Source organism: Nycticebus coucang, chromosome 1 (genome assembly GCF_027406575.1).
Source record: "Nycticebus coucang isolate mNycCou1 chromosome 1, mNycCou1.pri, whole genome shotgun sequence".
Classification (NCBI taxonomy): domain Eukaryota; kingdom Metazoa; phylum Chordata; class Mammalia; order Primates; family Lorisidae; genus Nycticebus; species Nycticebus coucang.
Window position 1 is genome coordinate 33,104,333 of NC_069780.1, and position 27,029 is coordinate 33,131,361.

Here is a 27,029-nt window from a genome sequence, read left to right on the forward strand (position 1 = left end):
ATTGGAATTACCTGTACAGAGGTTTGATTACTGAGGCTCTGCCTGAACTGAAGTTAGTGGGCCCAGGAGAGAGGAATGCTCATTACTGTTCCAAGTGTTTGTTCACATTCTTACAGCAGTCTCTTCACAACCAGCCATTAACTCCTGTACTGTATCTTTTCTCCAGTTGTCCTAGCTTTGTTTCTGGAATCAGTCAAGGGAACATCCTCTCTTTATTTCCACTTGGATACATTGTGACCTGAACATTTTTTTTCTGTACAAACTTTTTATAGGCCCTTTTGTAAAGTTCTACATTCTCAGTAAGTGGTGTCAACACTGAAGATATCTCCCCTGTCGTTTGTAGAATCGTATTAACTTTAACTGAAATAAAATTACTTCTGCAACAGCAGAGACTAAGATGAAAATTAAGCTTCAAGCTTGAAGTAAATCCATTTACACACACACACACACACACTGCCCTGATCCTATCACTGCTCTGATTTCATGGTCTGTGGTCTGATTTTTGGCTTCCAAAATTTTACATTGCTGTGGGGAGCTCATCTTTGAAGACATTTGGCTTTCTTACTTTTATACTTCGTATAAAACCTGGGCCACATGCGAAGCTTCCTATTTATCTCAACATCTCCTCAGTACTGTGATTTTTTAAATTAAAACTTTCCATTTGGGTGTGGCACCTGTGGCTCAGTCGGTGAGGCGCCGGCCCCATGTACCGAGGGTGGTGGGTTCAAAACCGGACCCCGGCCAAACTGCAACCAAAAAAAAAAAAAAAAAAACTTTCCATTGGATAGTTTGAGAATTATCAACTCAAATAATTTAATATCATAGTATTAAAAGATGAGCCATGAAAATATTAGTTGAAATTTATTTAATCCACCACTGCCTTACTTCTCATGTGAATTGAAAAGAAAAACCCCAATCATGCACAATTATTTTCCATTTCACTGAGATTAGGTCTAGCCCACTGAGAATAAGGGGTAATTATTTTTAATAATAAGGACAAACAAAAATCAGAGGTGTTTTACTTACTAACTAAAACTCTTCTCTTAATTTAAAAGTAAATGTATCCAGAAGTTCTGAACTTTGTTTTTAATACATTCTACCTCCAAAACAAAGACCAGCTTTATAGTCTAAGACACTAGCAATGAAATATTTTAAAGGCGTGGCAGCTCAGTATTATTTAACTGGCTTCTTATAAGCAGTTTGTTCTCCCTTCCCTCTTGCTTAGAGTTTTGCAGGATTCTGACCTCATGGGGAACTTCCTCAGAACACATTATGAAGATACCCTAAGTCTTTTTTCTTATTAACAATCATCCTGCAGTGGAATTGTTTGTAATGAAGAAAAAGAAATCCAGCAGCATGCCTCACCTGTCCATGCTTTCATTTGATAGAAAAGATGACTCCACAGACCGAGACCTCTGCTGCTGAAGCCCCAAACTCAGAGGAAGAGCATCAGAGGAGGAGGATGATGGCAAAGCGGGCAAAAATCATCAGGGAACTGATACAGACAGAAAAGGATTATCTCAATGATCTAGAGCTGTGCATTCGGGAAGTGGTCCAGCCCCTGAGAACTAAACAGGTAAATGCAAGTGTGAGGCTGTTTTTATTTTTCACTTGTTTTAGTCCCTCCTATATCCTAAATAGGATTACCAGCACAATGAAATTGAAGCATCCAGGTATCTCAGTGGTGTCATGTGTTTTTCTCCCAGATTTTCCAGGCCTGGATTCACACTACGTGTCATCAGACTCATGTATTTATTGTGTTAGTAGAAAGATGCCAGCGTCCCTCCATTTGGCCAAATAAACTGTATTCTAAAATCTGGGGCAAAGTAAATTCACAGATTTTGCCACTTCGAAATTTCTAAACATGTTCTTCCTTGGATTCCCAGTAACAAAATTTAAACAAGTTTTCTTTTTGGCAGGGTAGGAATGAGGCACTTAATTCAATGATGATCATGGATGCAAAAATAGAAAAATATGTGACTGTTTTACTCCCATATGGAGAGCTCAGTGAAACCTGTGACTATTTAGCTAAGTACAATTCAATATGGAGGTTAAATTGAATATAAGTAAAACTGTTATCTTTGATAGGACTGACCCCAGACAAAACTTAAAATGTTTATAAGTTAATCAAGCCCTTTAAAGGCAATTTTTTTTTTTTTTTTTTTTGTAGAGACAGACTCTCACTTTATGGCCCTTGGTAGAGTGCCGTGGCATCACACAGCTCACAGCAACCTCCAGCTCCTGGGCTTAAGCGATTCTCTTGCCTCAGCCTCCCGAGTAGCTGGGACTACAGGTGCCCGCCACAGTAAAGGCAATTTTTTAATAGAGAATTAGAATAAAGGTACAAGGATGTTTGGTAAAGATACACAAACATACAGCTGTTTCATTTATTCAACACATTATTAAGCACCTGATATGTGATTAGCACTATTCCTAGCACTAGTGTTACAGTTTAGTACCAAAGTCTCCTCTTGTAGGGTTTCCTTTCTAGTGCAGGAAAGGAGCAATAAGCAATACAATGAAAACATATTAGTACAGCTGAGGAACTAATGCAGAGCAGAGGAACAGAATGTGGTAACAAAGTGGTGACTGTTCTATTTCAAATAGAGTGGTATATATAGACTTTTATAGTGAGGGACATTTAAGCATAGAACTGAAGGTTTGGTAACAGAATATCCAGGCAGAGCCGAGAACAAGAGCAAAGAATCTACAGAATGATAATCTCATCACCAGGATTGTAAGCCATCCTCAAACACAATATAAACAGTACAGAAAAACAGAATCTAGAAACGGAAAATGATCAGAAATTCTACTACTCAAATTACATCAAGATGTGGTTGGAACATTTCTTCAGACATCTATTTGAACATCTATATGTACACACACAAGCATATATATTTTTACATAAATATGATCAAAATTACATGTTATCTTGTACCATACTTTGTTTTATTCAGCAATATTGTATATGTATCTGTCATGACTCCTACTTTTAAATGTTTTTCTACTATTACTGATGGTGATATGTACTTTTCTTTGGGGTGTTTATTCCCTTACTCCTTAGAATAAATTCCTAAAAATAAAATTACTAGGTTATAGGGTGGGGATATTTAAGATTCTGAGCAAAATTTCCAACTACCAACAAGAAAGGAAATACTATTTTAATTTTCATTCCTTTTAATAGTGATTGAGATGGCATTTTCTCTGCCATCCTCTTTAAGGCTGAACACTGTTAATTTTATAAATGTTTCCTTGATTCCTTCTGACAAATATCTTCTCATATTTTCATTAGCCCTTTGTATTCCTTTCAATCTCTGTTCATATTTATGTTTTCTGCCCTTCCTAAAAATTATACTTTTTATCTATTTCTGATTATTTTATAAGGCCTTTTTGTACATTAGGATATATTTTTTTCTACCCCACATGTTGCAATAACTTTCCTAGTCTTTTGCATTTTAGCCTTAAGATGTACATATATTTCTCTTTGTGTTTAAATAGTCAAATATATCCAACTTTATGGATTCTGGGTTTAAGATCTTAAAATGTACTTCATGATTATAAAAGTATAATGTTGGACTACATGATTATAAAAGCAGTATAGCCAGTTGTCTGAACACCAATTATTGAATTTTCCCACTAGTGCTTCCAACATTCAGAAACAGAGTTTATATTTCTTAATACAGGATTCTTAGAAATACAGAACCTCTGTAAGTTGACCACTAAGGCACTGTAACCAACTGGTCAACATACAGAGATGGCCAACATAAGGAACTAGGCCTACTGTATTGATATGTACACGCGGTGCATGTCTGATCTGTGAAAATTTGGTCAACTAAAGAAGATGGTCAATGTAGGGAGGTGGTTAACTATGGAGGATCTACTATATTTATCTTTCATTAGTATTCTCCTTAGATCTTCTCACAGTTCCCTAGTCAGAAGACTACTAACAACTTTCTGAAAACCTGGAAATTTCTTATTATTCTGTAAGAATAGAAATAATATTCATGGTCATGATAAAAATGTGCTCTCTAGTGTTGTTTCTAAGTTTACGAAAAAATTTGGGGGTATCTTTTCTTTTATTTTATGTAAACTAGCTGTATTTGACATAACCTCTATTCTTGAAGATGTTAATAACAAGTTGTTAATAACATATTCATTTACATACTTATTAAAATATTGACTTTAAATGTACATTGCATCAAACTCTACCACGATCTACCCTTCCTTATGGTATAGTCCTGTCAACTCGTTTTCTTCAAAAAATTTAGAACCTAAGGTTATTGTCTTTTATCTCTCTTTCACTAATTCTGATATCATTTTTAAGTGATTTCAATATTCGTGCAAATAATCCATACAACATCTGGGCTTCTTACTTCCTTGACTTTTTCGTATCTGAACAACCTTTCCCTAACACTGTTTCAGCTAATCACCCTAGGGTCTTACCCTAGAGTGTGTCATTACCACTACCTTCATCTCCTGTAAGTCAGAGATGTTCCTTAATCCCACTCCGTCTCTTTCAGCTCACTCCCACTGGGACCATCTCCAGTAATTTTTGATGCCACCTGGACCTCCAAGCTGTTGACCTCACTACCTTTTCACTATTCAGGCACACCTGGTTTAGTTTCCATGGGTCCTTCATTATAATTACTCCTTGCATATGACCTCAATTCCCTTTTCTCTCTCTCTCTCTCTTTTTTTTTTTTTTTTTTCATTTACTCCGCTGGAAAAAACTTACTCCCGTGAAGTTCAAGTTTTCCTCTATTTCACATCTTTACCCATGCAGCTGAACCTATTTCTTTTAAAATTCATTACTATTTTTTTCACTGGGACCCATAGTAGTGTCTCTGAGGGGACTCTCTCACATCTTTTTTCCCTCACCTCAAACGTCCCCTTTTCTCTTCTAACTCTCAGCTAACATTCTTTCCCATCATTTCATGGGGAAACTAGACACAATTAAAAAAAAAAAAGTACACACTCCCAATGCCAAATCTACCAACCTATCTGGAACTCTACCCACATAACCTGGCTTCTTCCTATTATAAGAATCTGTGGGCCCTGCTTATAATAAAGAATAACCTCCCTACTAATGCAGTGGGTTCTATCCCCTCAGGCTTCTTTAAGGGTTTCACTCCCACCTGTGTCCTTTCTCTCTCCTGCCTAATTCATTTTGCTATTTTATTGGACCATTCTCAGCCCATCATCTGCTATCTTAAAAAAAAAGAAAACCTCCCCTTGATCCTAAAGAAATTATCAATATTCTCTTTGTCTTTTTTAAACCAATATGAAATATTTAATATAGTGGTTCTCAACCTGTGGGTCATGGCATTAGGAAGGTTGAGAACCACTGATTTAATATGTATAAAAGTGTATCTCACTAAAATATGTTTCAACATAAGCACAAATTACCAAAAATATATCTCTGTGATGAGTTAATGATCAATATAAAAAATAATATTTTATCTTGAATTCATAGTCCATATTTGTATCAAACAGAAGAAGTTCATTCAAGGCAAAAATCTTGCCAATTTTAAACCATCTGCTACATTGGTGAGTCAAACTGGCCCCATTGAGCTGATTGTCTTTTTTGAGCTGTACAAATATGTTCACTATATAAATATATAAATACGTTCTCTAATTTTTGTTTGTGTTTTTATTTTTTGTGTTTTTTCTTTTCTTGTTTTCTGCTTCCTGTGTAACTCTTATAAGCAATTTGAGAATTAGTGTCTCTGACCATGTCAAATAAACTTTTCCATTATGGTAACATTTACAGCAATTTATTTGGCACATTTAACTTTTGCTCTCACTGCCTTGAATTACAGCTCTCACAATTTTAATTCACCTTTTCCATTTGAATTGTTCTATTTGAGTTGTTTATAGCTTGCTGATTTTTCACAACTGGTACCTCTTTGTTGAAACAGCTTTCTGTGCTGTCTTCATTGTTGTGGGATTTAGTTTCATTGTAGCAGTGTATTTGTCCTCTCCATAATTGTAGTAGTAATTCTTTTAAGGTTTCTCAGAATTCTCATGGCAGATCTTGTTCTCATTTCCTCAACCTTTGATTAAGTAAATAAATGTTTAGGCACTCATATGACTTGGATACATATTTAAATGAGGGCAAGGTAGTTAATTGATGCCACCAGTTCATTAATTCTACCACCTTTTCTTTTTTTTTTTTTTTTTTGGCCGGGGCTGGGTTTGAACCCGCCACCTCCGGCATATGGGACCGGCGCCCTACCCGCTGAGCCACAGGCGCCGCCCAATTCTACCACCTTTTCAATGTTCGCATCCTTTACATTCTCACTTCTTTGGAACCATTTAAATATCAGGGTGTTTGCGCACAACACACCTGTCATCAATAAGTGTCAAAATTTATAAAAAACACATCAGTTTTCCAGGTAATCATAGGAACAATCTGCAAATCATGCTTAACTAAACCCGAGGCAACAAAAATAAATACTTTACTTGTACAGGTTGGACTGGAGGAGAATTTAGGAAGTCATCTAATCCGTTGTCTTTATGCAAAATCAAATGCAGACCACTGGCAGTAAAAGTAGCAAAAACCTAGTCATTTTATATAAGTGAAATACGGAAGAAAGAAGTTGAAAATTGAGGACAGTCTGCCTTAAGGTATAGGAATGAATGAATGTACAGATAAACAATCAGATCTAGCCTTTGACTGACAACTATTTTGTGACAATCAGGTTACAAAGCCTATTCTTAACAACAAGGCTTTTCTACAAACAGACCTTCACTTAACTGAAATCAGGGTCAAACTCCATGGTTACAGCTTCTTTAACAGCAGCATTGAGAGAGTTTTGGCAAGGAAGGCAAAAGTTATCCACAACATTTAGTGTTGAAACATTTAGTGGGAAAACAGGTTCTAGTTATTTATTATCCAAACAGAGCAGTAAGAGAGATTATATTTTTGGCAGTAAGTCAAAATAAATCAAACCAGAGCAAATGAATCTAACAATGGAAAAAGTTTTTAAGTGTAAGGAAAAGACAAAAAGATTAGTGAAAAGAATAGAGGAATTTAAATACTATACATATTTTCAGTTTTTTAAAAATGATTTTCTTAATTGCTAAAAGTCACATAGTACAAAAATATCAGATTTACCGGTGCTGCCGCATTCTTCAACTCCTCAGTTTCCTTCCCTAGAGACAAACAACATTACCAGCTTTTTTTTACCTTTCCAAGGGCATTCTACTTATTAATGCATATGTTTGATCATGCACTTGGTAGATTTTTATTTATGTTACAAAAATCTGATGTGTATTTGTTTGGGATTTTCTCATATTTGTTTTAACTGTATGCATTATACTTGAAATTTTATGTTTTCTAGAAAAGGCTTAAAAAAGTTTTTATAGGCAAGAACGCAATAGAAATTTTCTGTTAAAATTTTTATACACTATATGGCAACATTATGTAAATCATTCTCACTACAAAAAATATTTAAAAGAAAATAATCTGGCTCAGCGCCAGTAGCTCAACGGTTAGGGTGCCAACCACATACATTGGGGCTGGTGGGTTCGAACCTGGCCTGGGCCTGCTAAACAACAATGACACTATAACAAAAAAATAGCCGAGCATTGTGGTGGGCGCCTATAGTCCTACCTGCTTGGGACTACAATGTCATGATGGCAGCGACTATGTTGAGCAATCGTTCTGTGTGACACATAGCACACTATATTGACATCCTACCAAACTTCTTAGGTAGCAGGAAGGAGGGTCCAAAGTAGGTGAGGCTAGCCCTGGGATAGGGGAACAAAACACAGAGGGAGTAAGGGAGGGCACATTCTTAACTTGCCCCTTCTTCATGGCACAAGGGAGGTAAGGCACTCCAGGGCCCAGGACATCTAGGTTCCTGCTTCTGCCCCCCACCAAGTAACGTCCTATAGCTTCACTATCATACCAACCCTGATCAAGGATATTGCACATGAGGAGGGTTCACCACCTCCCTGGAGCCAGAAACACCCTGGAGAGGACACAGGGAGGAGGGGGATACAAATGTAGTATAATAATGACAATACTGTCCAAATCCTGTAATACAATGAAAATTTGTAAGTAACAGAAAGACGGCCAAGGCTCAGTTGATGTCCTATGAATTTTAAGCTATAGTCACTATTAAAATATAGTATATTTTTATTGATAAAATTTTCAGTGAACAACTTTTTAAAAAAAATTGATACATAGTAGATGTACATATGTTCATGACACATGTGAAAATTGAATATATTCATATAATTTGTGAAGATCAAATCAGTGTAGCTGGGTTATCCATCACCTTAAATATTTGTCTTTTCTTTATATTAGAAATATTCAAATTTTTCTATTCTAGCTGTTTTGAGATATACAATAGATTACTGTAAGCTATAGTCATCTTACCGATCTATCAAACATTAGGTCTTACTTCTATCAAACTATATATTTGTACCCAATATTCAGCAACTCTTCATTTCCCTGTTTCTCTCATCCTTTCTGGCCTCTGGTAACCACTCAGGGATCTTCAAACTGCAGCCCGCGGGCCACATGAGGCGGTGTGATTGTATTTGTTCCCGTTTTGTTTTTTTACTTCAAAATAAGATATGTGCAGTGTGCATAGGAATTTGTTCATAGGTTTGTTTTTTTTTAAACTATAGTCCGGCCCTCCAACAGTCTGAGGGACAGTGAATTGGCCCCCTGTTTAAAAAGTTTGAGGACGCCTGCTAGAGATTCAATTTTTTTAGCTCCTATATATGGGTCACAATATGTAATACTTGCCCTTTTGTGTGTGGTTTATTTCACTTTACATAATATCCTCTACTTCCAAAAAAAAAAAAATGTATCCTCCACTTCCATTTAAGGGCTGAAAATGACAGGATTTCATTCTTGTTATAGCTGAATAATAGTCTATTGTGTATGTATACTACATTTTCCTAGATTTTTAAATTTTTTAAATTATTATTGGTACATAATAATCGTATATATTTAGAGAGTACATATGATGTTTCAGCACATTGTAATCTCCCAGAGTTCCACATCCTGCCCTCCCCCAAGCCTTCTCCAGCTGGTGGGGCATTCTTAGTTGCTGTCATGACTCTTCAAAGTGAGTCAGGTTATACCTCTGTGTCCAGGTCCAGGCTGTCTTGCTGTGGAACGACAGCACAGCAGATATGCCACAGCCTGACTGCTTGCTTGGCTCTCAGCTTTACTGAAGTTCCTCAACACGCTCCTCCCCCAGCCCTGTTCTCCAGACTCCAACTTGTCCTTAATGGAAATGACAAAATAAAATACAGTGACATTTTGATACTTTCAATAAGCAAACGACAAAATTACAGTCATGATAGCTCACTGAAATATAAGATTAAAAGACCAAGACAAAATTCTTTAATCTAGTAATCATTAAAATACATAGATAAACTAGGCTTCTCAAAGCTATTTGCTAAAATTTTGCCTACATAGTAGAAGAAACTATATGTGAGCAAATATCTTTGGTCACAATTTTTTTTTAAGTGTCCTGGAAGGACTCTTGTCAAAATTGTCTTCTCTAGCTGTCACCAAAAGATTTTTGCTATTTTCAGAAATATCAGTCTGTTTTTGCGTAATAGGCACTGTGGATCTGTTTCCTCTTGTTTCATTTGATCATCCAGCCACTCTTCATTTCTCTGTACACTTCCAAAATTTTCTGATTATGTTCTGGGCCTGAAACACGTTCCACCTTGTCTCACTGACCACAACTTTCTTAAAGTCAACTACTTTCTTTTTGTTTGTTTGTTTTTGTTTGAGACAGAGTCTCATTCTGTTGCCCCAGGCTAGAGTGCTGTAGCATCATAGCTCACAGCAACCTCAAACTCTAGGGCTCAAGCCATCCTCTTGCCTCAGCCTCCCGAGTAGCTGGGACTACAGGTGCCTGCCACAATGCCTGGCTAAGGTTAGCTACTCTTTAAAACCCTACATCTCTTGTGAAATTGCATTCAACTAGTAGAATTAAAATATTAATTCTTCAGAGACATGTCTTGTTTATGCAAATAATCAGCATACTCTATTCCTAACATTTTCTGCCTGCTGACATCAAAATCCAGTACACATGTGCTATAGTTTTCCAAAACATTCTCACTGAGGGAAACCAGGTAAAGGGTATACAGGCATGTGAATCCACAGTATTTCAAAGTAAAAAGTTGAATTTAAAATATAATGTCCTTATTTTCTCTGTCTTCATCCCTTTTTCTCTTCAGCTAAATTATACTTTAAATGTACATGGAAAATTTTACACGTAAGGCTAAAAACTTTTCTTTTGACCATTTGCCTTGTTTACCCTCCCAAATTTTCTAATTCATTCTCTTTATGTTGTGAGGGAACAGAGGTACAGATTACATTTTAAGTAGGGGTATGCATTAGGTTGCTCAGAAGAAACTGTGTAATATATAAAATGTATAGTAATCTCTAGTGTATCTTGCCTCTTTCTCATACTATGCTTAGATACTAGAAATCATTTTAAATTGTAAAACAAAATGATGCAAAAGCCAAGTCCCTTTCTTTACTTCCACCTCCTATTTGATCTAGTCCCTCTCAGGATAGAGTCCAGCAATTCCTGAAATCAGACTCCTCAGTCATAAGACCTAGGGACAAGCACAGAGACCCAAGCCAGGCTGATGATATGAAAATAAAAGATACCCAGTAATCTAAGCACAAATAGACATTTTGGTTACATTAAATTAAAACTGAGAAAAATCAATTTCTGCTAACTATAGAGAAACAGGATCTCACTCTGTTGCCAGGCTAGAGTGAAGTAACATCATCATAGCTCATAGCAGCCTCAAACTCCTGGGCTTGAGCAATCCTCCTGCCTCAATCTCCAAGTAGCTAGGGCTACCTACAGGCATATACCACCATGTCTGGCTAATTTATTATTAAATTTTGTAGAGATAAGATCTCATTGTGCTCACTATGTTTTGCAGAGTGTTTTGCTCTCAAAGTTCTGGCCTCAAGTGATCGATCCTCCTACCTCAACCTCCTGAGTCACTGAGTTGCTGGGACTGCAGGCCCATGACACCATACCCAGCTGATAACTCTAGTTGAAATACTGGGAGAAATGACTCAGAAGAAATACACTTGCATTTCTGATCCTGCTTTGTACTGACTTTTCTGAACTAATGTTCTGACTTTATAATATTATTCCCTTGCTAGAATTCTGCTAATATCAGTACAGATATTTTTCAGGCCTTTAGAAATACTGATCTTCATGAAGAGTAAGATCACATCACAATAAAGAATCCTGTGATCTATGTAACCAGGTTATATTATTTTTTGTTTAATTGAAATCTTAATTTTCACCCTCTGTGTGGAACCCCAACATGTATTACATAGTCTGACTCATTGACCCTACATGATAAGGTCAGATACTTGAAGTCACATTAGAAAAGTCAGGGGAAAAAATCTTAATAAAGCTTTCTTTACTTTTCCAAAAGTTTGTTAATAAGGGCAGTTCCTATGTGTTAGAGAAGGTTGTAGTTGTGAAATATTGTATTTTAGAATAAAAATCATGTGGTGCTGCCAAGCACAAAGTGACTGGGTTAGTTTACAAGATTGATCTAGCCCCGGCCCCTTCCTTAAATCCTGACAGACACTGTGTCATGGCACTTCACTTGCTCTCCCATTTCCCCTGGAGGGACATTTCTGTTTCTTATCCTGGAAGACACACAGTTTGCTGTCAGATTGGATTCAGATTTAGTTGGGTATGAAAGTAATACATCAATATTCTTTTTATAGGAAGAAAATCTCTTCTCTTTGCTAGTTCAGAAAGCCTTAGCTCCAGAGAGGGGAAAAACATCAAAGTATTTTATTTTTATCCTTGTACTATAGTTTTATGATGGAAACTCTCCTTCTTATTGTTATATTTATAAGTACCTCCTAAGCTCCATTTTAGGGCAGCTTCAGTTTTCCCTAATTTTTTACAATCTACAGTTTAGATTAGAACCCACTGGGCCAAGTGAGGAGATAAATGAATGCATTTTCCAGTTCAGTGCAGGGGTTGGGATACCCAGAATTGAAGAACAGATGTGAATACTATCCAGGGGTTGGGATACCCAGAATTGAAAAACAGAGATGTGAATACTATCCAGGGAAGTCACCCCTTCAGCCTGGGTAAGATGATCTTGCACTCACCACCTTGCTTCTCAGGACTGGGATGCATAAACCACTATTTTAATTTGCTCTTACTTGTGAAGAATAAGCAACAAAATTTCACTGGCTGTGATTATTATAATGATGTCATAAACCTCTCTAATGAAATGCCAGCGATGTGGAGGCAGCTTTACTCAGGCGTAGATTAACATAGCCAAGCATAACAGCACAGAGCCATAAATCCCAGACTCCAAAGAACAACACTGAAAGGATAGAAAGGAAGCACTTACTGGGGAGACAAGTATTCTATGAATATGCACTTATTTAAGGTACTGTAGACATAGACAAGGTCGATGATTACAAGAGTTAATTAATTAATTAATTTTAGGTCTTCCAGAGCATATAAAGACATTGAAACACATTTCTTGCCATCAGAAAACTAAGAATCTTTAGTGAGAAGTGATAAGCCTCTTATAGCTCTCCGAAGATAACTTGTAATGAAAAGTAATAATTGATAAGCACAGACAATAAGTGCAATTGGAGTTCAGAGAAGGGACAGATCACTTCTAGACAGATTAATTGGGCAATATTTCATGGAGACTGTGATATTTTAGCTGAATATGCAAATTAAAAGATTAAATGTTTGCCAAGCACCTATTACATGCAATGCTTGCTGCTGAGCTCTGCCTGGGTATCAAGGCAATTTATGTCATAGTCTTGTCCTAAAAGAGTTTATATTCTGGTCAAGAAAATGACACATAACATATAAAACCACAAATAACAATCAAAGATATATTTCAAAGCAACGCCAGAAGGAATGGTGACAGAAGGCAGTCATGATTAGTTATGCTAATTAGTTATGCAGCAATTAATTGCTTTAGACATTAGCAGAAGGAGGCACTCACTTTCCTGACCTGTCAGCAGCATTTGATAAAAATACTTCCTCCTTTTCTTTTCCAGGATTCCACTCACTACTGTTTTCCCCCTACCACTCTGGCCACTGCTTCTCAGTATCCTTTGCTGGTTGATCCATACCTCTAAACACTAAAGTAGTTCAGGCCTCAGACAGTGGCCCTCTTCTCTCTTTTGTCTATCCATAGTCATTCTGCTGGTGATCTGATTTGTTTTCATGGCTTTACGTGTCAGCTACATGATGATGACTGGCAAATTTTTATCTCCAGCCTAGACATTTTTCCTAAAGTTTTGCTTTGCTTTTCCAAGTCCCCACTCAAATCTCTATTTGGTTGTCTACAAGGCATCTCACATTTACATGTTCAAAACTGAGCTCCCAATTTTCCTTTTCAAATTTGCCTTCCTTATAATGTATTTCATCTCAGAGAACAGCAGCTCCATCTTCTAGTTGCTTGTGCAAAAATCCCCCAAAGTTCTTAACTTTTCTCATTCTCTTAAACCCCATATCAGATCTATCAGCAAATTCCATTAGTTCTGTCTTCAAAAATTATTCAGAATTAGACCATGTCTCCCTCCTCCATTACTGCCTCTCTGGCTCAAGAACCCAATCAGCAACCACCTAAACTCTTACAACTGCCTTGTGACCCATCCCTCTTCCAAGCAGCCAGAGTGATCCCTTAAAAATATCAGACGGATGTCACCCTTCTACTCAAAACACTCCATTTTTATGATAACCTATAAGGTCCTACATGAGCTAGTCCCTCATTCTCTCTTGCTTCATCCGTTTCTACCTTCTGGCCATCTCACTGTTCCTTGATCAAGCAAGGAACACAACTGTTTCAGGGCCTTTACTCTTCTTGTTTTATTTGCCTTTAATGCTGTTCCCCAAAATAACTTCACTGTTGCTCCTTTACCTCATTTGAGTCTTTACTGTAAAACACTTCTTGACTACCTCAATCTCTCTTAGCCTGGGTTCCCCCAGAAGCAGATCCAAATAAAAGGGTTTTAAAGGACATTTACTTGAGAGATGATCCATTGGAACAGTAGTAAAGGAATGGGGAAATGAGACAGAGAAGGAAGGGAAGATAGTAGAGGGTACATGAATGAACGCGTTACCTCTGGGGCAGCCAAGTGGGGTTCATATCCCACAGGGAGTTCTGGGAGACTGTGGAGAACACACCTCAGAGTTGTCCCATGGGAAGGGTATCTTATTCACTAATTTCTGCTGGACATTGGTTGAGGGATGCTCTGGAGAGTGTTAATTCCCAAGTGAGGCACTTCTTGCCTGCCACATGGGTGGGCAGAACAGGCATCAGAGGTCAGAGCAAGACTTTAGACAGAGAATCAGAGATGCTTACAACAGAAGGTCTTCCACATGTCCAAGAATATTTAATATCAAGGAGATATGGGTGAGACACTGCCATTGCTGCAGCCTCCCCAAAATTTCCTATCCCTCTTTCCCTGTTTTATTTTATCCCCACGACATTTAACCCCATATTTAGTAAATATTGTGCATTTTACTTATTTATCTCGTTTACTTACCTCCTTTGTGAGTCATGGATTTTTGTCTCATTCATCCACCACTGTATTTCCAGCACCTAATACAGTGCCTGAGACATGAGCAGTAATACATGATCATTGATTGAAAAAACACTTACGAACAAATGGACAATTTCATGCTGGATGGGTAATCTAGAAAGTCATAGAGAAGGGAGAGAATCTCACTGAGCTTTGGATAGGCAGAGGCAGAGTCTGTAGAGCGGTCCCACAGGGGAGAACCATGGGAGCAAAAGTTGGTGTGAGCCAGCATAAGGCAAGTTTGAAAAGGAGTAAAATTGCTTTTGATTGGAGCCAAAGGGCTCAACTACAACCTGCACTTTATTTAACAAATGCAAACAATGTAACCTAATCATATGTACCCTTATTTTAATCTGAAAATTAAAAAAAAAATCATAAAAAAAAACTAACTAGAGTAAGTCAAGATAGGTGTTGGTTAGAGAAAACTGTCAGACTGAGGAATTTCATGCCTGTTCTGAAGGCAACTGGTAAAAAATGAATGTTCTACAGCAAAAGAATTTGTAATTCTGTTACTAATCTGAAAGTAGTACTAAACTGATCTGGGGAATAGGGAATAAAAATGAGTTTAGAAGTTTTTTCAGAGGCACAAATTGGGGCCAGATAGAGTTTTACAGAGTGATGGAACATGCTAACTGAATATTGGAGACAGTGTCAGTATCAGATGGGGTGCCCAAAGACCTGCCCCTAATCCAGGGCTCATATGTGTTTCCATCATGCTGGGCATACCCAGCAAAATTCAAACTTTCCTGGATCTCTTCCAGAACTTGGGCGATTTAACACTGGACCAGGGACCTTGAGTTTTTGACAAAAATAGTTGCTCAAAAAAAAGAGGCAAGTGAGAAATTATTAGCAATTTTAACATTTTTCAGAGGATGGCTCTGCTTTCTTCTCTCGCTCCTTCTCTTTTGTCTGTGGTTGTCGAGATTCTTAGAAGGGCAGCATGATGCTAGGAAGAGCATCAGTAAACCCTAATGGTGTGAAAATCCTCTGTGCCTCGGATGAATACTCTAGCGGATCCATCATTTAACAGATCAACGAACATTTGAAACACACTCTTCCAGTTTAGTCCTGTTTAGCTTGCAGTTTGGTCAAAATTCATTCAATAATTATCCAAATAATAACAACAATAGCTAACATTTATTGGGCACTTATTAGGGTCAGGCAATATTCTAAACAACTTATTTATATTACCTGCTAGTTATAATAATATAATCCTCACATCAACTCATGAAATAGGTTTAAGCATCCCTGCTTGACTAATGACAAAACCAAGGTACAGAGGTGTTAAGTAACTTACCCGAAGTCATACAACTAGAATGTGGCAGAATGGGATTAAAAACCGAGAAGCCAGACTATAAAGACTGTGGGCTTAATCATAGTGTTTTTTAGTGTAGTGAGGCCTACATGAATACTTACCCTGACAAATGTTGGTTTGCTTTTTCTCCTTAGTTATCTTTCTCTCCATGGATTTATTAACAGGGACGCTAAATGCTAAATACTGGTAAAACTGGAATGAATACAGCAGAGTAGCCACCCTCTAGAACTTAGTCAAGTGGAAGAGCCAGGTCAGTGGATGAATAATACTACAGCATTGTGATCAAGTACCATGGTAGAAGTACATGCTGGTTGTTATGGGAGCAGAGTCCCTTAGGTTATGGGAGGGTTTGGGGAGAAGATGTGCTCTGACAGAGCATTGAAAAATCACTCCAAGTTAGCCCATCAATGCAAGAGAAGCAGCCTAATGTAGTAGGTAAACTCTACAACACTTTGTCAGGCAGCCTTATGCCTGACCTTGGCTCTGAGACTCACAACTGTGTGACTTAAGACAAATCGTTTAACCTCTTGGGGCTTTCCATTGAAGAACAGATTTAGCAGCATTTTGTGAGGAATAGACAGAATAAAATATACTTTTAACATCTGGCAGTATTCCTAGCACATGAATACTCAGTAAGTCGTCATTATTGCAACCAATTTGATGAACAAGCATGACTTATGGTGTATAATCAAAAGACAACTTTATATATATCTCTCTCATCAATCTTTCAAAATACACATAGTGGGGAAATTCTTCCCTCCCTCTGGATACAAATTCTGACAGGTCTATGATTTTTCTCTTACACTTATGTAATAGATCTTAAGTAACAAACAGTCTCAACTCAGAAATTAGAATGTCAGTCCCTGATACTCATTTGAACTCTGACTTTTGGCATCAGCTGTTCCCTGGCTCAGGCCTGCTTCACCTGGAAGGGTGCAGTGGGAAAGGGGAGAGGAAGCATGGTCACTTCCTCCCTCCTTCTTCTTCTGATGAAGCTCCTGCTTGAACTGGTGCCATCATAGCCTGGTTTTCCATTCTTTAGACCTTCCAAATGTAATAATGGGGCTCCCTTATGAATGCTTTCCAGACCTTTTTCTGAAAATTTCCATGATGGTAGTAGGGAGTTTCTCTCCTGATGGTCACTTGAACTGGGTTGCATCTGTTCAGTTGGAGACCTATAACTCTTTCCTCAGGGTCTGGGCATCCAGAGTGTACATGCATATTCTGCCCCCCTGTTCTGTAGGCAGAGTCAGAGATAAGCGCCTACCAGCTCACTCTCTCACAGGGTCCACAGAAGGTCTCTGGTAAATATCATGTATCACTACCCGCTAAAACCTGTGGGAGCACAGATTCATCTCAACTTAGCCATCACTATCCTGCAGCCACTACTGTCTTTAGGTTGTCAAGCATGAAGTTGACATAGGTGACTTTGAAACAGTTTGTTTAACAATTTCCTTTTTAAAGTCTGAATATGGCATCTCACACCCACTTTGGTACTTGATAGGAAGGGAATTGGCACCTCAATTGAAATTCAGGCAGGAATTGTGCAATATCAACTTTTTATTGTATGTTTACTACCATTATTCCATTCCAGAAAGACATCCTGAGGAAAAAAACTTGATAGAGACTAGCATGGTATGTATTGTGAGATCCAACAGGGCCTCGAGTGACAAATTGCAGGGATAAATAGAATAGGTGTGCGGATTAAAGCCCCAGAGAACCCCATGCCTGGAGAACTGACTTGATGCAGTTGAGGAAAGAAAACCATTGAAATTCTTAAAGAGTCATGATTCATGTAGCTATGGTGATCAGAATGCTAAAACAAGTGAGATTCCCCAAAGGAGAAAGTTTGGGAATGCTAGTAGCCAAATGACTACCCCTTGGAAACTCCAGAAGTTCTAAGACAGATGGATTTCCTGAGTGTTTGTTCTATGTTGGTAACAGTTTTGTCCCTTGCTCCTGCCTTACCACAGGCTGCCATCCACACCTGCCCACCACATCTTTTTTAACAATCTTTTTAATGCCTCTTTTCTTCCTTCTTTACTCTTCTCAAGCAAATTTTTCTTTTCTTTTCTTTTGCAGAAGACTTTACTAATTTTTCAAAATTATTTTCATTGAGTCTAGGACTCTCCTAATATTTGTTGTATTATCGAAGATTAGAGGTTGGCAATTATATTACTAAATAGAAAAAAAATGGGTGTTATGCTAAATCCATTCCTGATATCAATAATTTCTTTCAAATATTAGACCTGAAAAATGTTGATGTTGTGTTGCAAAAGTTAAGAGTACCATAAGCTCTCCGTTTGAGCATATATACAGGAAAAAGAAAAACTAAACACACAGTGTATACGTTTTCTCTCTCACAGTGAGTACTCAAGTGATTAAAGCATAAAAATATTTACCCCATTCATTGCACCCTGCCAGAAGCCCTTAAATATAATTTTTTGGCTAACTTAGATACATAAAAATTTATGAATTTTTCTTATAAACTTGTTGATGGTTCCAAACAATACTTTCTCCCTATTTTGACAATGTAAATCATGTGTTTATCCCATCCTTTGTTTCCAGAATTTCTGAAAAGATCACAGAATATAATGGCCTCCCAGATCAGAAGGGTTATTCCAGGCAATCCTGTTTGTGCTCCCAAGTATTTCATATAAAATTTAAAGTAAGAAAGGATGACAAATCTGAAGACAACCCCAAACTTCTGCCAAGTAACTGCTTTTCTGTCTATCCCTGTGTCAAGGCATATAAGAGAAATAAAGGTAGGAACACTTGATGAGCTATCTAGGTAACTTTTATCTACACGTATCAATGCAGGCACTTTGCTTTTCTATTATTAGTCAAAGCAAACTTGCCATTGTTGGAAACAAACTTCTTAACTGAGGGACTTCTCAAGTTTGACCACAGTCTTTGGGTTTTGTCCCCTGCTTGGCTCTGGCGGTCCCCCTATGCACGCTGAGATTTCTATTCCAGAGTGCCAGTACTTTCTGCAAAAGGTCTGACATCTCTGTACTAATATAGGTCTTCCCGTGTTAGTATCTTCTGGCCTGGAATGTATTCTGGCAGTTATCAGGTAACTTAGACATTTAGCTAGAAGATTAGTTAAAAGATGGCTGTGTAGCCATGATATTGATTCTACTTGTAGGTTCACTCAATTAGCCTGGTTAGAATCTAGTTTCACAGCAGGAAATTTCACACATACAAATCAGCACCTTGGAGAAACCTGATGAAATAATGGCTAATTTACCCTGAAAAGCTTTGTAATCTAGAAGCCTACTGTCTCAGTACATGCCATAGTAATTAGATAATTACCCTAGCCCAGTGGTTGCCAGGGCTTCCTGCCAACATCCTCTTTCTCCACTTGCTGCAATTTTTGTCTCACGAGCATTCCCCTTCTGAGTTATCTCACTGAAAAATAAAACAAAACCTAGTTTTTCCCTCTCAGAATGTCCCTGGTGGGTTTCCACTTCTCATGTATTTTTTAATACACCCCAGCTTTCTTTCACTTCCACCTTACTGGCTGCAGTCTCCATGTCACTGGGCTTTGGCTGCTTCAGGGTTAGTAACAAAACCATTTGATTTAGGGCATACACCCTAAACCTGACCATAGTTTTGTGCATGGAACAGCCTTACAGGAGGGCTAGATGGCATCAAGGTTCTGTTAGATTTACTCAGATAATAGCCAAGGCGAATTTATGAGTTCTATCTAAATTTTAATATTAATATTAATGAGTGGGATAAGTATAGAGAGTCCAGAATTGGGCCCTGTTAGAACCTGCATTCACTAGCAAAGTATACCAAATAAAAACACTGAAGTCTTTTCTAGAAACAATCTCCAGAGGAGCATTTGGTTGGTGGTAATCACCATAACCCTTAAAAGCAGTGCAGTTTATTTTTTCCCTTTTTCTACAATTGTTGTAGGTATGTCATCTACCTATATCTGGAACTTTTTTTTTTTTTTTTGTAGAGACAGAGTCTCACTTTATGGCCCTCAGTAGAGTGCCATGGCACCACACAGCTCACAGCAACCTCCAACTCCTGGGCTTAAGCGATTCTCTTGCCTCAGCCTCCCGAGCAGCTGGGACTACAGGCGCCCGCCACAACGCCCAGCTATTTTTTGGTTGCAGTTCAGCCGGGGCTGGGCTTGAACCCGCCACCCTCGGTATATGGGGCCAGCGCCTTACCAACTGAGCCACAGGCGCCGCCCTATATCTGGAACTTTTTAGTTGTGTGATTTTGATGATCAAATGGGAGCCCGAAACTATGGTTCCAAATTGAAGTTAAGGCAGCAATATCCAAATGAAAGATTTAAATTAATTGGCTCTTAGAAGAAAAATAAATTCTTAAAAATATTAATAACTTTAACTCCTCAGTAATTATCCTTATAAAATTTATCATAAAGAAATAATCATGAGTATAACAAGGCTTTAGCTAGGAGAGCTATTTATAATAGTAAAAAAAAAAATAGCAATCTATCTAGATTGCAAGGATTTAGTCACTGGTTAAACGGACTATAGTGTTTCCACATAATGTTGACATCAAAAATGGTGCAACTGAAAAGATATTCATGTTAAGTTGTTTAGTTAAAAAAAATTAAACTCTACTCAGGGGTGTCCAATCTTTCGGCTTTCTGTACCATGTTGAAAGAAGAAAAGTTGTCTAGGGCCATACATTTAAATACATAAACACTAAGGAAAGCTGATGAGCAAGAAAAGGTCTATGCATAATTTTCGTGATAATCCGCCACTACAGATAAGCAAAAACATCCTCACATAATCTGCATGTTGCCCTCAGGCTGCCTGCTGGACATCCCTGCAAGTCTATTTGATCTATTTAACTCTTTTATATAGATATACACACATATACACATTAGAGGTTGCAATTATATTACTAAATAAAAATGGAAGGACATATCTGAAAATATCATCAGTGGTTATTCTTATGTGGTAAAATTGTATAAGATTATATTGTATTTTCTTTCTTTTACCTACCTATCCTTAATGTTATATAATGAACATAAACTACTTTCATAATTATTTAATTCATTATTTTAAAATGAATTTGTTCCTAGACTTCTTTTCAGTGTTCACTTTTAAAAGTGTGAGTGGTTGGAGGTCTGCAGGACATCCGAGAGTGTTTGGTTATACCTCCTGTGCCTGGGTTAGGCTGACTAATCCAGTGCTCATTAAACAGAAAACCATAAGCAGGCACTTCCCAAGCTAAGCCAAGGGGAAGGTTTGGCCTCATCAGCAGGTCTGCCAGGTATCCTTATGGCTGAACTAAGCATAATAGTTTCTCTGTGCAGGTACAACTGAGTAGAATACTGTAAAATATCCACTTCATGTGATATTTGGAACTACCAAAGTAATTTTGATTTAAAGCACTTTTAAATCTTAGCACATTTGTTGTTCAGAGCCCAATGGAATGACTACAAAGAACATTCATTTGTAGCTCCCATAAGAGCAAAAGAGATCATTTGACATTCGGAAATTTGATTCCATTCAAAAAAACTTTTATTAAGTAACTACATACATGCCTAGCACTGTATTAGACACAGCAGGGTATTCAAATAACTCACGAAAAAGAATGTCTGAAGAAACTCACAGGTTTGAGATAGAAACAGATAAATTAATAAATACCCCTGATATATATATTTATGGCTTTCATACAAGCAATAAATAATAGAGTAAGAGCCATGGAAGTATGGGAGAAGGAGAGGTTAATTCTAGCCAAGGAGCAGGAAATGCTTCTTAGAGGAAGTAAGACTTTGACTAGAATTAAAAGAACATTCATCCTCTTCTGGTTATAGGTAACAGAAATAAAATTCAAACTAGCTTAAATAAAAAGATAATTCATTGGCTTATGTAATAAGGATGTCTTTCATCAGGCAAGGCTAGATCTGAGGGCTAATGTGATATTGCCAGGCTATGTTTTCCTCCTTGTGACTTTATCACAGTCAAGTTCTCCACAAAGATGACTGTTGAAGACAGAAATTTACATACTGTTTTAGTCCATTTGGACTGCTACAATAAAATGTCATAAACTGGGAAACTTAAAAGAACAGAAATTTATTTCTCACGGTTCTGGAAGTTGGGAAGTCCAAGATCAAGGTGCTGGCAGATTCAGTGCCTGGTGAGGGCTTGCTTCACAGAAAACCATCTTTAATCTGTAATCTTACATGGAAGAAGAGCTAAGGGAGCTCTCTCAGGCACAAATCTCATTCATGGAGTGGGGGCACGAGCATTAGATGGTAGCATATACTTAGGCTTACAGTCTAGGCTGTATATTTCCCACAACCCATTTATTAAAAGCCAGTGAATATTCTGATTGGTTCTGCTTTGGAATCTGTTCATCCTAGACGGATCATTGTGACTAGGATCATAAGATGGACTTATTGGCCAGCTGGGTCATGGGAATGGGGAAGGTGGCAGGGCACCCTGACTGAAAACTCCTCCAGCATAGGTTAGAGATGAAGAGCTGTGGTCTCCCCACTTCAAATGCAAAAGAAAGGGCAGAGAGACTGTCAAAACTCCTGGGTAAACACTATCATTACCAGATATGATTTCAGAAGGGCAGAATGTTGAAGGTAATATGAGGGATATCTGTTGAAGGTAATAGGAGGGATATCATCATTACCAGATATGATTTCAGAAGGGCAGAATGTTGAAGGTAATATGAGGGCAAAGCATTTTTAAACAAAGAAAAAGAGCTTGGGCTAGGATGCAAAAGCAGGAAAACTCCATGCTTTGGAAACAGTGAACATAATGTGCTTGTGAGCTATAAGGTAATTTTGTACCAATGGTTATGATCTCTAAATTAATTTTATTTTACATGTATGCTTTTTTTACTTAGACTTTTATACCTGAAAGTTTTGTAAATATGCAATTATAAATGCACTAATTCTTTTAAATTTATTTTTTTTAACTGACAGGTAGAAATTGTATGTTTAAAGATGAACAATGTGGCCTTTTGATAGATATGAATATGTGTGTATATATAGACGGTCCCCCAAAATGTATGCACATTTAAAGAAAGGAAAAAACTATATTAAAATTGTAATGCTCTATATATACAGTTAACAAAAGATGAATACAAGTAATGTTGAGCACCTCTTGTAATTGCAGAAGTCAAACATGACTTGAGTATTACAAATTTAATCCACATTTCTTTTCTTAAAATGTGTATATAATTTTTTTGGCATACTTCCTTCTGTATGTAGAATGGCTAAATCAAGCTACTTAACATATACGTTACTCACATATTGTTTTTGTTGTAGGAACACTTTAATGTCTCCTTTCTTAGCAATTTTCAAGAACATAATATATTGCTATTAACTGCAGTCGCTACGATGTACAATACATCTCTTGTACTTACTCCTCCTTTCTAACAGAAATTATGTGTCCTTTTACCAATATCTCTCCAATCCTCCTACCCACCAGCCTCTGGTAACAACCATTTTACTCATATTTCTTTGAGTTGAAGTTTTTTACCCTCCACCTATAAGTGAGATCATGTGGTATTTTTATTTCCATGCCTGGCTTATTTCACTTAGCATAACGGTCTCCTGGTTTACCCATGGTGTTGCAAATCACAGATTCCCTTTCTTTTTAAGACTGAATAGTACTACATTGTACATGAGGTCAGACAATTAAGTTCACAAACTCATCCTAGAGAAAGTGCTACACACCTCGTTGCTGAATATCACTACCGTCACCAGTCATTATCAATGTACTCCCCTTGGCCATCTGTTTCTTTATCCATTATACCATAGTTTCTTTATCCATTCTCCTATTGATGCATACTCAGGTTGATTCCATTTCTTGGCTATTGTGACTAACACTACATTAAACATGGGAGTACAGACATCTCTTCAACATACCTATTTCAATACCTTGGATATATATTCAATAGTGGTATTGTTGGATCATATGGTAGTTCTATTTTTAATTTTTTTCAGGAATCTCCATATTGTTTTCTACAATAACTTACTAATAGGCAGCGCCTGTGGCTCAAAGGAGTAGGGCGCTAGTCCCATATGTTGGAGGTGGCGGGTTCAAGCCCAGCCCTAGCCCAGAGCCCCTGAATGAAGACACAATAACTTATTAATAACACCAAAACTTATTTTCTTTCATCTTTTTGATAATAGCCATTTTAACAAGTGTGAGATGATATCTTATTGTGATTTTAATTTATTATTTCTCTGATAATTAGTGATGTTAAACTTTTTTATATACTTGCTGGCCATTTGTTTCTCTTCTTTTGAGAAATGTCTATTCAGATCTTTGCCCACTTTTTAATTGGGTTATTTGCTTTCTTACTACTGAGTTGTTTGAATTCCTTATACATTTTGGATATTAAACCTCTTATTAGATATATGGTTCGCAGATATATTATCCCATTTTTTAGGTTGTCTCTTCAGTCTGATAATTGTTTTCCTCTCTGTGAAGCAACTTTTTAGAGTGATGTATTTTACTTGTCTATTTTTGCTTTTGTTGTCTGTGCTTTGAAGTCATATCCAAAAAATCATTGCCCTTATCAATTCATGGAGCATGCACTCCATGTTTTCTTATAGTAATTTTATAGTTTCAGGTCTCATGTTTAAGTCTTTTCTTCTTTTTAAGTTAATTTGGTATATGGTGTAAGATGAGTGTCCAATTTCATTCTTCTGGACATGAATAGTCAGTTTTTCCAGCAGCATTTATTGAAGAGACTATCCTTTCCGATTGTGTGTTTTTGACAAATTTTTCAAAAATCAATCAACTGTATATACATAAATTTATTTCTGGGCTCTTTATTCTGTTCCATTGGTGTGTTTATTATTATTCTTGTCACATGTTCTTTTGTTTATTATAGATTTCTAGTAGATTTTGAAATCATGGAAAACTATAGAGCACTGATGAAATAATTTGAAGAAAATACAGATAAATGGAAAGATGTCCTGTGTTCATGGATGGGAAGAATTAATATTGTTAAAATGTCCATACTACCCCCAAATAAGCTATAGACTCAATGCAATTTCTATAAAAGTTTCAATGACATTTTTCACAGAAATGAATTTTTAAAAAATTTGTATGAATCACAAAAGACCCCAAGTAGCAAAGCAATCTTGAGGAAAAAGAACAAAGTCTGAGGCATTACACTACCTGATTTCAAAATCTAGTGATTATCTAAATGTAATGGGGACTTGCTATTTAAAGTAAATCCTGTGAAGACTACTTTTGTAAAGCAACAAATTAAATTGTCAATGGAAACAGTGACTTTTAAGTTTTATGTTTTGTAAGTTTGAATTATTATGAATTGATCTGGCTTGGAATAATGTGTACTTAGACTATCTTTTTTTAAAAAATAAATTTTAATCCATTTAAAACACAATTTAACTTAAGCTTTGAGAGCATTGCCTGTTTCTGGTGAATGATTAATATATAGAGATGCTTCCTTGAATTTATATCAGTAATCATAAAATCATCTATCAATTTTAAAAGCCTATTTAGACTAGGCATTTATTTGTTCCTTGGCATAGCAGTGACTGAATATGAATTTATTTTATGATTCATACAATCCCCATGTGCCCGGAGTGATATGGGTGACTGAAACCAGACCAATTGATGTTTTAATCCTTTCTGTCCTTCAGGAAGAAATGGAATTAAAACCTGTGTTTTTGTTATTTAGTATTTGTTGCACTGAGCTAAGATTACAGATAAAATGTAGGATTATATTTTTACTTAATGGATTTATAATCTAAATTAGACAGATATGCAGGATACTGACCTTGGGGAAATAAATTATAGAAGTGAAAACAGTGAAAAACTCAAGAAAAAAAACAAAAAATCAAAATAGAGATAGCAAAGTACTCTGTTATTAATGTTTTCTGGTCATGGACAAGGGCATAGAATTAAAAGGTCAATTTCTTTTTTTTTTTTAAGCTGGAATATCAAAGGTCAATTTCTCATTTTGGCTTCATCCTTCATCCTATACTTCTTTAAATTATTCCTGCACTATTATTAAATATGTAATTAACAGGACCATTAGCAGGAATAATTCCTGTACTATTATTAAATTATAATTAACAAAGAGCCACATAACTGTTACATGCCTTTTAGATTTTTTGTATAATATTAAATATACTTTATAATATAGAAATAGGAAATGTTGAACACCCCTAGAGTTCAGGCAAAAGAGTCACATGCCTTGTCCTATTTAAATGAATGGAAAGAACATTTTGTGAAACTCTGGATTAAAGACCTTCAGAGTCAATAGTGATTGCAATGTTAAAATTAGTACAAAGATATAGACAATTTTAGAAACACTTAAAAAATTGTCTATCTAGTCTTTGAGGCTAACAAAAACTTAAAAAAAATTTTAAGTTGTCTAATTCCTTATAGAAGTAAACCATGGCATATGGTCATATAGATTTAATTCCAAATAAGATGGGGAGTTATCTTGAGGATAGGACTGATGATAAGAAAATGAAGAATTTCCCAAGATTGTTGAAAGAAATGCTGTATACAGCAAAACATATTCCATAAGAAATAACTGACATGGTCACCACATTTTTAAAAGGTAAATTGTGAAGTTACGCTTTCAAGTTTGATGACAGAATATGCTTACCAAAATAATATGTGTACAATATGGGGAAGAACAGAAAAGTCAATGTCAAAAAAGAGTAAGAGAAAAAGGTGAGCAGGTTGTTGTTTCCTTCCTCCCCTTAAGTAGACCTAGTACCCACCTAAGGAAACTGATCCTGAAAGCACGGGAAAGAAGCTGCAATTGTTGTCTTTAACTCCAGAAGGCCTCCAGATCTGCCTTTTATCTTACATTCCTTGTCCCTAATTTTCCTTAATAATTTCTTGGCCCTTCTTCTTTAAACTGGTTTCCTTATCTCTCTTGCCCCTAATTTTGCTGACCTGCTTGTAATTCAGAAACTCTGCTTTTCACTTTTGAAGCTCCTCTCCAGTTTGATTATTGATGACTTACTTAAGTTATCCCACCCATGATCTCATACAATCAGTCTAACTTAAACTGATGGGGAAATGAACCAGCAAAATCAGACTACATATCTCACTATACAAGTTTTACTATCACCCACTACCTAGACAGTCTAGTTTCTATTCTAATTCT

General features: G+C 36.7%; 1 protein-coding gene across 1 annotated transcript in view; it reads left to right on the forward strand.

Moving 5' to 3' along the window:
• Positions 1–27,029, forward strand: part of ARHGEF38 (Rho guanine nucleotide exchange factor 38) — a 139,686-nt gene that overhangs the window by 43,889 nt on the left and 68,768 nt on the right. The window contains exon 2 of the mRNA XM_053561058.1: positions 1,389–1,576. Coding sequence (XP_053417033.1) covers positions 1,389–1,576 — 188 coding nt within the window. The remainder of the gene's footprint in view (positions 1–1,388; positions 1,577–27,029) is intronic.